At 34.0% G+C, this 12367-nt stretch overlaps 1 protein-coding gene across 1 annotated transcript in view; it reads right to left on the bottom strand.

Annotated features, from left to right (window-relative positions):
* The window catches only part of WDFY4 (WDFY family member 4), a 309512-nt gene that overhangs the window by 138154 nt on the left and 158991 nt on the right, over window positions 1-12367 (bottom strand). The window contains 1 exon segment of the mRNA XM_008576041.1: window positions 1498-1575. Within this exon segment, the coding sequence (XP_008574263.1) occupies window positions 1498-1575 (78 nt within the window).

The raw sequence follows: 12367 nt of genomic DNA, 5'->3' as shown, positions 1-12367 counted from the left end.
CTGTCCTTGAAGAATGAAGCAAATTTCACAAACCTGATTTGGGTTCAGTGTTGGGACTTGACTTTTCTGGAAGTGGCATGGGGCCTGTGTTGGAAAGGTGTACTGCTCCTTAAAAAGTGGGGTGAGTTATTTGTAGCAGGTGATTACACCCACATTCTTTTAAACATGAAAACAATCTGTCTTAAATGTTTAAACACTTGAAAAGTATCCTCATGGATTCATCAAACAATGCAGATTTTCTAGAAAATACCTCAATCAATGATAAAACTCTGCACAACTTTCTCTGAATTCCAGTCAGACCCCACAGCTAAAACTGAGCCTGGCTGACATTACAGGAAGGTAGATCCCTTCCTTCTGGGCTTGGAGCCTCTGCCAAGGTCACATCCTTCCCATGTGAACCTGTAATCTTGCAGATTCTGCAGAAATTCGCAGAGTACCATACAGCACATCTTTCCCAGCCATAATCAAATCTTCCAGGCTCTTCCAGCCATGAGAACAGAAATGGTCACATTTTTGACCAGATACTGATTTGGAAGGTTAGATAAATGAGTACAGTATGATGAAGATGTTCATAAATGAAGGAGGCAACTCTAAGCAATTCATGTTAGTTTCTGCCCAACAGCTACTGAAGTTATTAGACACTCTGCTAGTCCTGAATAAAATCAGTGAATCCATGAGGAGTGGGCATTGAGGTGCAGGGGTCTGATAGTGGGCACAGATAACACCCAAATAAGCCAGCAAGGCACCCTCCCCAGCTGAGCACTGCAGTCCACAGTGTTGGGCTGGGGTAAGTGCCCATGCAAAACCCTTGTCCAAATTTGAGTCTGTGAAAGAGTGGCTGGTACAGGTGGAGAAACCAGGCATGCCTGCTGATCACTTTGACAGTGGCCAAGGGGATGTCATACACCCCCACCTCTCTCACACCTGGCACATCTGGTCAACTCCCCTCACCTTATTCAGGAGAGCCTGGGAGGCTATGCTGCTAGAATGTTTCTGGTGTGCAGGCTGCCTGTCTCATAAACCCCTCTTCCCAGAGGCATGTCATGGCTCCCAAGTGAAAGTACATGGGGCAGTTAGACCAGGTGACTTGGCTTCTGCTCATCGGTGCGTTTTCTGGTTCCTAGAACTTGGTACCATATTTTGCTCTTCTTGACCCCTAGTGCCCCACCCTAGACACACTAATAGCTCTCTATACCCCATTGCTCCAGTCCTCATAAAGAACATCCCAGTATTGGCCTCACCACCCTGATCTATTGTGTTTCTTTACTCTTTGTCCCCTCTATAAATTTTAAACACCTTCAAGGCAGAGCAGTATCATCATAATCTCTGCATTTTCTATACCTTGAACAGGCTTTAGGACAGAGAATTGCTCAGTAAATAATATAATTGATAAGGGTTTAATACAAGGTACATTGTGTTCTATTAGCAGTCAGTTCTTTAGGTTCAAGTTAGATTTTAGTCTTCTGTGTAGAGAAAGGATACATTTTGGTTTTTTACCTGTACGTGGTCTTTGTATAAAGATGCATATAACTCCTGTCCTCTTCTTCTGTAGTTCTCTATACATGACACAAAATCCTGGAGAAGAGACAAGACAAGTCACAGCTTAATGATAGTTGATTTTAGATTAGAATTTCTCCATTCCAGCTAATTGTCAGAGGAAATAATGGTTACAGGATTTGTTATCAGATACGTCACAACCACACAAATGAAGACTTCACCTCCACTGATATACTCACATATGAGCGCATTCGCATACATGTTTACATATTTGTGGGTTACTTCCACTTCCATTTATGATGAGCTAGCTTGCAGTAGCTCAACCCTCCTCCCAAGAATAACTACAAAAATTTCTAGATTTGAATAATCTGTCTGAAGATAGCAGAGAGCTACCAAGAGAGCTAAGACGTGAGAAGTCAAGATCTTGGAGCAAAGGAAAATGCACTGAGGTGTGCTCAATATGCTTTTTTTTTATTGCCCTTGAGACATTTGCAAATTTTCAAGTAGCACAAGAGGCTGAAAAGCTGAGCAAAAAGTAGTGGCTAAGAAGCAGGAAGCTTAACAGAGGTTTTGGCTGTCTTAGGTGGAGATCTTAGGGGAGATAAAATTACAGTCCAGGTCTACCAAGGCATCTATGACATAAGATGTCTAGAAAACAGGAAAAGCTTCCAGCAATCTCAGTTTGGAAAAACCAACAGGAGGAGGGCTTTATGGTGGGATCTCTAAAGGCCTGTGCCTTATGGATAAAGGAAGACTGGAAATAGATCAGGCCTTACGAGGCTGAATCCCACCTCCAACGAGCTCAATCCCTATTTGTATTACAGTGATCTGCCCCTACTCCAACTACATGCTAAAAGACAAAGACAGTCCTCTCTGGAAAAAAAAAAAAAAACAAACCTCACCTGGGGCCTCTATTCTAGAATCTTTATACAAAATGTTCAGCAGTCAAACAGAAATTACTTATTGTGCCCATAAAAAGGACCAATAGAAAAACAGACAATAAAACCTTACCCAAATGTATTCAGGTATTAGAGTTATCAGACATGGGACTTAAAATAATGCAACTAATATGGTCTAAAAAATACAGTATAGAGAATTCTGCAAGAGATGTATAATCTAGGAAAATTAATCAAATAAAAATTTTATATCTGTAAAATAAATTAATCGAAATTTTAAACTCTATAGATGGGTTTAACAGAATGAACAATACAAGAATTAATAAATGTGCAGAAATATCTTTGCTAAAATATGATGAGCTAAAAATACGAAAAATATGAAAAAGAAATAAAGACATATGTTGTAAGGAGAAAGAGTCCTGCATATGCGGTATTGGAGTCTCAAAAGGGGAGGAGAAAAGGAATGGATCAGAACGGGTCACAGGCAATCCATGAAAAGCTGATGGCTGAGAATTTCCCCTAACAGAGGAAGTGTATGAAGCTGCAGATTTGAGAAATCCTACATCTCTCAAACAAGAAAAATACAAACAAGACAACACATAAGCCCATCATAGTACAACTGTAAAAAAAAAAAAAAGACAAGGAAAAAATATTCAAAAAGACAAGGAAAACATATTCAAAAAGACAGAGAAAAACTCAGACTATCTTTAAAGAAGCAACAGTAAGAATGGCAGAGGCCAGAGGATAACAAACATCTTCAAGTGGTGAAAAAAGGCAACTGCCAACTTCAAATTCTCTACCCAGTGAAAACATCCTTCAAAAATAAAGGCAAAATGAACCATTTTTTTTTCTTTTTCTTTTTCTTTTTTTTTTATTTTTCTTTTCTTTTTTTATTTTTTTTCTTCTCTTTTGTTTTCATTTTTTATTTATTATTTTATTATCTTTTTTTCTTTTTTAAAAAAAGATGACCGGTAAGGGGATCTCAACCCTTGGCTTGGTGTTGTCAGCACCACGCTCAGCCAGTGAGCAAACCAGCCATCCCTATATAGGATCCGAACCTGTGGCCTTGGTGTTATCAGCACCGCACTCTACTGAGTGAGCCACGGGCCGGCCTAAAATGAACCATTTTCAGGTGAATAACACTGAGAGAGCACATCACCAGCAGCGCTGCACTAAATGACACACCTAAGGAGCTGTTCAGGCAAAATGAAAATGATTCTATATTAAAGCACAATACTGATAACTGAAAAGCTGTGGAAAGGCAAATATGTTAGTATATCTATGTAAATATCGACTTTTGGGAAACAATAATAATATCTAATGGGATTTGAAATACTGTACATGAAGAATTAAAATACGTGAAAAATAACTAAAGATGGATGAGATAAATGAAAGAAAGTATTCGAAGTTTCTTTAATTAAAAATTTGAAAAAAGAGGCTACTTTCCATTAGACTCCAATAAAGGAATTGTGCATGTTGTAATCTCTAGAATAATCACTAAAAACATAAGAAAAGAATATTTAACTTTCAGCGAGTAAAAGGTAAAATGGAATGATCAAATAGTTGACCACATATTGAAGAGGAGAAAAAGGAACAAAGAGAAGTTTTACAGACAGAAAATATGCATACAGATGGATTTGAACTCAAAATATCACTAATTTCTTCAAATGTAAATGAACTAAATGCCCCAAATAAAAGATAGACCAATTCAGAAGGTATCAAAAAGCAAACCCTGAGAAAACGCTGCTTATAAGAGACTCTCCTTGAAAATAAGGACACAGAACGTTGAGAGTAGAAGAATGGAAAAAGATAAGCTGTGCAAACCCTAACCCAAATAATCCGATAGCTATACAAATGTCACACGAAGTACACTTTAAGGCAAGTGTATTGGTCCATTTTTGTGTGTTGCTATAGCAGAACACCTAAGACTCGATGATTTATAAAGAAAAGGGGTTTATCCCGTTTACGATTCTGGGACAGCCGCCTCTTGTGAGGACCTCAGGCTGCCTCCCTTCCTGGCAGAGAGTGGAAGCAGAGCTGGTGTGTGCAAAGAGATCACGTAGGGAGAGAGGAAGCAGAGCAAGAGGTGGGAGGGGTGCTAGGCTCCTTCTAACAACCAGCTCTCTGGAAGTAACACAGCGAGAACTCACTCACCCCAGAGGGAAGGCATTAATCTATTCGTGAGGGATCTGCTCCCATGACCCAACCCCTCCCAACAGTGCCACGTTGGGGATCAGATTTCAACATGCATGTTGGAGGAGTACGATCCAAACCATATCAGCAAGAATTGTTACCAGACATAAAAAAAAGATGTTTGTAATGATGAAGTGGTCCATACATCAGCAAAGTATAAGTTCTAAATGTGAAGCATTGAATAACATTGCTCCAAAATATGTGATGTATAAAATGGCAGAACTAAAAGGAGAAATTAACAAATCCACAATCATAAAGGATGTTACCTCATCTTTCAGTAACCAATAGAACAAGCTGACAAGATAGAGATATAGAATATTTAAAGAACATATTAAGCAAACTTGACCTAAATCAAACATTTTTTTAAAAGTAGAGGTGAAAAAATGCAGAATACTCAAATGGAATCATTACCAAAATTGACTACATGATGGGACATGAAGCAAGTGTAAACTAATTTCAAATGATTGAAACAATAAAAAATATATTTTTGAACATAATAGAATTAAACTAGAAGCAATGTCAAAAAGAAAATTCTCAAATATTTAGAAATTAAGCAATACTTTTTAAGTAATCCATGGGTCAAATAGGAAATCAAAATGGAAATTAGAAAATATTTTTGATTAAATAAAAATGAAAACATGACATAAGGTAGCATATATAATATAACCAAAACTGTTTTTTTCTGGGAATACGTATCATTGTGAATGCTATTTATTAGAAATAAGTAAGCCTGTAAATTAATCTTATATTTGAAGAAGTTTAAAAATCAAATTAAACCCAAGGAAAGTAGAAGAAAATAAATAATAAAAATAGGAAAGGAAATTAGTGAGTAGAATATAAAAATAGTAAAAAAAAATTAAAGCCAAAAGTTGATTTCTTAAAAGGCTAATTACATTTAAAATCCCCAAGAAAGTCTAATATGAAAAAATGAAAATGGGCAAAAATTACCAGGAGCAGGAACAAGAAAAAAAGACATCATTACAAATCCCATTAACATTAAAAAAGTCATTATGAATAACATTATGTTAAAAAACTTGAAAATTTGAGTGAACAAGACACATTTCCAGGATAACACAACTTATCACTATTGATACAAAAAGAAATAAAAAATCTGAATTATCCAGCATCTATCACAGAAACTAAATTTATATATAAACCTCTTCCCACACAAAAAAATTTCCAGACCTGAGTATAAATGGGGGGCAAGTACTGGGGGATAAACCTTGAGGAAGAAAAACAAATTGAATTCAGCAATATATAAAAAGTATGATGTATCACCACAAAATTGGGTTCATTCCAAGAATTCAAGTTTGTGTTAACATTGAAAACCATTCAATGTGATATACCATATTTATGAGTTAATGGAAAAATATCACATAATATTCTCAAAAGACGTAGGAAAAACATTTCACAAAATGCAATTTTTATTAAGAATAAAAACTCTTAGCAGAATAGGAGTAGAAGAGAACTTCCTTAATCTGGTAAAAGGCATCTACGATGAACCTGCAGAAACGTCATATTGGCTTTTCCATGAAATCAGGAGTGAGATAAGAATGTCTACCACTGTTTCTATCCAACCCTTTAATGAGGATATTAGCCAGTGCTATAGAACAAAGAATAGAAGTAAATGATATAAGGTGTGAAAAGAAGAAATAAAACTAAAATTATTCACAGTAAACATTATTCTGTACATGTAAAATAAAAAATGCATAAGCTATTATAATTTTTAAAAACTTTAGCACAAAACCTAATCGTATTTTTATGTTAATGGTGATATAAAAAACAAAAATTGAAAATTATATAATATTTTCTGTAGTATTAAGAATATCAAATACTCAGAAATAATGTAATAAAGATGTTCATATTTCCTAACAAAAAAACCTATAAGTCATCATTACGAAAAAGGTAAAGCCCTAGCAAATAGAGAGATATACCATGTTCAAGGATTGAAAGACTCATTATAAAGATGTCACTTCTCTCCAAACTGATTTATAGATTCAATGCAATATCAATCAAAATCACACCAATTTTTATTTATTTATTTTTTGGACTTTATTTTATTTTAGACATGGCAGATATCTACAGAACATTCCATCCAACAACCTCAGAATATTCATTCTTCTCATCAGCACATGGATCATTCTCCAGGATAGATCACATATTAGGACACAAATCAAGTCTCACCAAATTCAAAAAAATTGGAATTATCCCGTGTATTTTCTCAGACCATAATGGATTAAAACTAGAAATCAATAATAAACAAAATTCTGGAAAGTATACAAACACATGGAAATTAAACAGCATTCTACTTAATGATACATGGGTCCAAGAAGAAATCAAGCAGGAAATAAAAAAATTTATTGAAACTAATGAAAATAATGATACATCATACCAAAACTTGTGGGATACAGCAAAGGCAGTACTTAGGGGGAAATTTATTGCATTAAATGCCTACCTCAGAAAAATGGAAAGTTGGCAAGTGAACAATCTAATAATGCGCCTTAAAGAACTAGAAAAACAAGAACAATCCAAACCTAACGTTAGCAGAAGGAAAGAAATCATCAAGATCAGAGCAGAACTTAATGAAATTGAATCCCAAAAAACAATACAAAAGATCAACGAATCAAAAAGTTGGTTTTTTGAAAAGATAAATAAAATCGACAAACCACTAGTATGGCTAACAAAAAAAAGAAGAGAGAAGATTCAAATAACAAAAATTAGAAATGAAAAAGGTGATATTACAACTGACCCAACTGAATTACAAGGAATCATCCGAGGCTACTATAAACAGCTATATGCCAACAAGTTCGAAAATCTGGAGGAAATGGATAAATTTCTGGACTCACACAAGCTTCCAAAATTAAACCAAGAAGATATAGAAAACTTGAATAGGCCAATAACAATAAAGGAGATTGAAGATGTTATCAGAAAGCTCCCAACAAAGAAAAGCCCAGGACCAGATGGATTCACAGCAGAATTTTACCAAACATTCAAAGAGGAAATGACACCGATTCTTTACAAACTATTCCAAAAGATTGAAACAGAAGCAAAGCTTCCAAACACATTCTACGAAGCAAACATCATCCTGATACCAAAATCACACCAATTTTTTTAAAAAATAGACTAAATAATAATGAAATATAGATGAAAATGTAGCGAGCTAATCTATGGCAATTTTAAAGAACAGATTTTGGGGTTCTTACACTACCAGATATCAAAAGTTATTATTAAGCTACAATTATCAAGAATGATACTGGTGTGGTCAAAAGATAAAAAGGACAAACAAGAGAACAGAAGAAAGGATCCAGGAACAGATTGCAAAGACTATGATCACTTGATTAATGACAAAAGTGACACTGAAGTAGAGGAATGATATTCTCATATATAGTACCAGATCAATCTGATAACCATATTGTAACAAAATGAAAACTTCACCACTACTTTAAATCATGAACAAAAAGCAATTCATGGGTGGGAGCAAAGCTGCATTAGGCTGAGGAAATCACTCCAGATGGCAATTTGAATTGATGAGATACAAAGAAAGAGAAGCAAAATAAATAAATAAATAAGAACATTAACATAACAAAAGATATAAATATATATTTGCTCTTTTTTTTCCTTAGCTTATTTAAAAGACATAGAATTATACAAAGAAATATTTATAAAAATGTATTTTGGGGCTTGTAACATTTGTAGATACAACATATGTAACAATAATACCACAAAAAGAGAGGGAAGAGATTAAAGCTATATCAGAGTCACATTTCTATATCTCACTGGAACTAAGTTAGCATAAATTTGAAGTGCATTCTGATGGGTTAAGATGTATATGCTAAACCTATAGAAACCACTAAGATAATAACTAAAAAAGACATATAGTGAAAAAAAAATTTAAATGCTACATTATAATATATTCACTTAATGCAAAAGAAAGTAGTAAAAGAAATAGAGACATAAGACACATAGAAAACAAAATGTAAAATGACAGACATAAATCCAACTATACCAATAATAAGATAAACATCTTGCTGGACTTCACCCAAAGTAAAAACTTGTGCTTCAAAAGACACTACCACAAAAGCAAAAAGACAACCCACAGAACGGAAGAATATTTATAAATTATATATCTGATAAGGGATGTGTACCTAGAATATATAAAGAACTCTTAGAAATCAATAATACAAAGAAAAATAACCCAGCTTAAAAATGGACAAAGAACATGAATAGACTGTTCTCCAAAGACATGCAAATGGCTAATAAAGCACTTGAAAAGACTAAGTGTCATCTGTCATCAGATAAATACAAATAAAACACACAATGAGATCAATGAGATAGCCAACCAAATAGGGTGGCTAGAATCAAAACTTCATATAATAACAAGGGTTATAATGAAGACATGGATAAATAGAAACTCTCATACACCGCTGCTGGGAATGTAAAATGGGGTAAAACTTTGAAAAACAGTCTGGCAGTTCTTTAAAGGATTAAACAAAGAGTTATCATTGACCCAGCAGTTCCGCTCCCAGCTCAATAGACAAGACAAAAATTTACATCCAAACAAAAACTTGCACAAAAATATTTACAGTAGTGAGTTAAGAGTAACTCAAATGTCCATCAGCTGATGAATGGATAAACAAAACATGGTAATATGTGCTAATATTAAAAATATTAGCAATAAACACATGGATGCTGAAATTTTTAAAAATGCCATTTTTTGATATCTCAAAAATAATGAAATATTTAGGTGTAAATCTAACAAAATATGTACAGGACTCATAGGCTGAAAACTCCTAAATGAAGATTAAAGAAATCAAAGAAGATACAAAGGGACAGACAAACCATGTTTATGAATTGGAAGACTCAGCATTGAAAGTACCATTTCTACCCAAATCAATATGTGGGTTTAGCACAATTCCTATCAAAATCCCAGCAATAATTTTTGTAGGTATAGACAAGATTATTTTTAAAATTTATATCAAATGGCAAAAGAACTAGAAGGGGTAAAACAATTTTGAAAATTAAGAATAAAATGAGAGAAATCGTTCTACTTGATTTCAAGAAATATAGTTACAGTAATCAAGAATGTGTGATACTGAGAGAGGAACAGACACATAGACCAATGAATCCAGAAACAGATTACACATGTATACTGAACTGACTTTTGACAAAGTTGCAAAAGTATACAATGAATAGCTTTTTAAGAAATGGTGTTGGAGCAATTGGACATTTATAGCCAAAAACATGAACCCAAGTCTCACACCTTATACAAACTTAATTCAAAAGGGACCACAGACTGAAATGTAAAACATAAAACTATAAATATTTTGGAAAAAAATCTCTGGGATCTAGGGCTAGGCAAAATGTTCTCAGATTTTACATTAAAAGCACCATCCATAAAAGGAAAAATTGATGGACTGGACTTCATTAACATTAAAACACTTGCTCTGCAAAGCCCATGTGAAGACGATGTAACGACAAGCTACAGCCTGGGAGAAAATATTTGCAAGTCACATATCCACCAGAGGACTAGCATCTAAAATATATTTTTAAAACTCTTAACAAGTAAGGCTGGCCTGCTAGCTCAGTTGGCTAGAGTGTGGTGCTGACACCAAGGTCCAGAGTTTAATCCCTGTGCCAGCCAGCCACAAAAACAAAAACAAAAACAAAAACCCTCAACAAGTAAAAAAGAAAACATCCCAGTAAAAAATGTGCAAAAGATGTGAACAGACATTTTACTAAAGAGGATATACAGACTTGAATAGCCTTTGCTCCACTATTCAAGTCAGCCAACTAAATGGATATGCAAACTTAATAACTTTAATATTAATAATAATAGGCTTTATATAATAGGAAAAATAAATTGTGATACATTTATATATTGAATGGTCTATAGTAATGTTTGTCAAAGTGTCATCTGTGAATCTCTAGGGGTTCCTGAGACCCTTTCAGAGGGTCTGTGAAGTCAGAACTATTTTGAAAATACTGTAACATTTTTTGCATTTTTCCCACTGTGTTGACATTTGTGATCGTGGCCCAAAAGCAATGGTGAGTAAAACTGGCCCCTCAGCACAAATGAGGATGTCAGCACCAGCTGTATATTGGTCATTGCATGTGCTCCTCACCCAGAAACTCATAGGGGCAAAAGCCATCTTCACTTAAAAATGTCCTTGATGAAGCAGTACAAGTTATTAATTTTTCAAAGTCTCAGCCCTTGAATATACTTCTTTTAATAGTCTGTGTGAATATGGGAAGTCTGCATAAAGAATTTCTTCTGAATATCAAGAAACTTGATGGTCGTCTCAAGGAAAGTCACTTGCGTAATTGTTGGATTTGTGAGCTGAACTAGCTGCTTCCGTCACAGAACATCATTTTTTTTTTGAAAGAAAGATGGGCAGACAGAAGTTATAGTTATTAACGTCCGAATATTTTCTTGAAAATGAACAACATGAGCCTGTCATCTCAAATAAAACGACTGACAGTATTTGCTGCCAAAGATGAAATTTGAGCTTTCAAGCAAATACTGGAATTTTGGAAAACTTGTATCTACCTCTGTGAGCTTCACAGTTTCCTAGTAGCTGAAGACCTTTCTGATAAGATTGGAGGCAACAGGAACACTATTTTTCCATATTGCACAATGAAATGTGTCAACACTGGAAGATCTATGTAACTAGGGGAACCGATATTTCCAATGCATGTTACGTGCATGTTCCAGTGCATGCTACAAAATCACATTCAGGTTAAAATATCCATTCAAAGTGAAAGATAGATCAATAAATGTTAATGTAACAGAGTACAGAAATTTCACTCATAAAGATTTCAAGTATCCTTTAAGAAATTACTACTTACTGAATTTTGGTGCATTATCAAAGAATATCTATAATTTTCTGAAAATTCTATTAAAATACGTCTTTCTTGTCTCACTACATGTTTGTGGGGGGCCAGATTTTTCTCTTATATTTCAACCAAAATAAAAAATTATAACAGATTGAATAAAGAAGCAGACATGAGAATCCAGCTGTCTTCTACTATGTCCTACAGATACTAGAGAGATTTACAAAAATATAAAACAATACGACTCTTCTCACAAATTTTTCTTGCTTTGTAAAGTATATTTACTCACTAAAAATATTGTTTATGTTTACACATAATGGGTTTATAATTATTTTAAAATAAATTAATAAATGCATTATTTTAAAATTTCTGTTTTAATTTCTAAAATGCTACATATCAATAGATATAATCTACATAAACAAAAGTTCTTGGGGTCCTCAATAATTTTTAAAAGGGTAAAAGGGGTCCTGAGACGATAAGATTGAGAACTGTTCTTCTATCACTGTGAAAATAAATGAACTACTACTTCATGCAATGACACAGATAAATCATTCAAACATAATTTGGATAGAAAAAAGCCAGACAAAAGAGTATACATGTAGTATGAGTATTGAGTATAGAGTATAGTATGAGTATTCATATAAGAGTATACATATAGTATGAGTATGTTATTTCATTTATACAAAATTTAAACGTGGAAAACATATGTATTTTATTAGATGCCAGGAGAGTGGCTACTTTTGGGGAAGGGTGCCTGGTGGTTGGAATGGGGCATGGAGTTGGGGTGCTTCTGGAGTGGTGTTAATCTATTTTTTGATCTGGGTGATGGTCACATGTTCATTTTGTTAAAATTCTTAGATTTATTTGTGACTTGAACACTTTTTTCTAGGCATATTATGCTTTAATAAAATAAAAAGTGTTTATTGGCAAAGTCTAAAAAATATAAAAAC

The sequence above is a fragment of the Galeopterus variegatus genome, unplaced genomic scaffold (genome assembly GCF_000696425.1).
Source record: "Galeopterus variegatus unplaced genomic scaffold, G_variegatus-3.0.2 Scaffold1276, whole genome shotgun sequence".
NCBI classification, from domain to species: Eukaryota; Metazoa; Chordata; class Mammalia; order Dermoptera; family Cynocephalidae; genus Galeopterus; species Galeopterus variegatus.
This window is presented reverse-complemented; position numbering and strand designations above follow the sequence as displayed.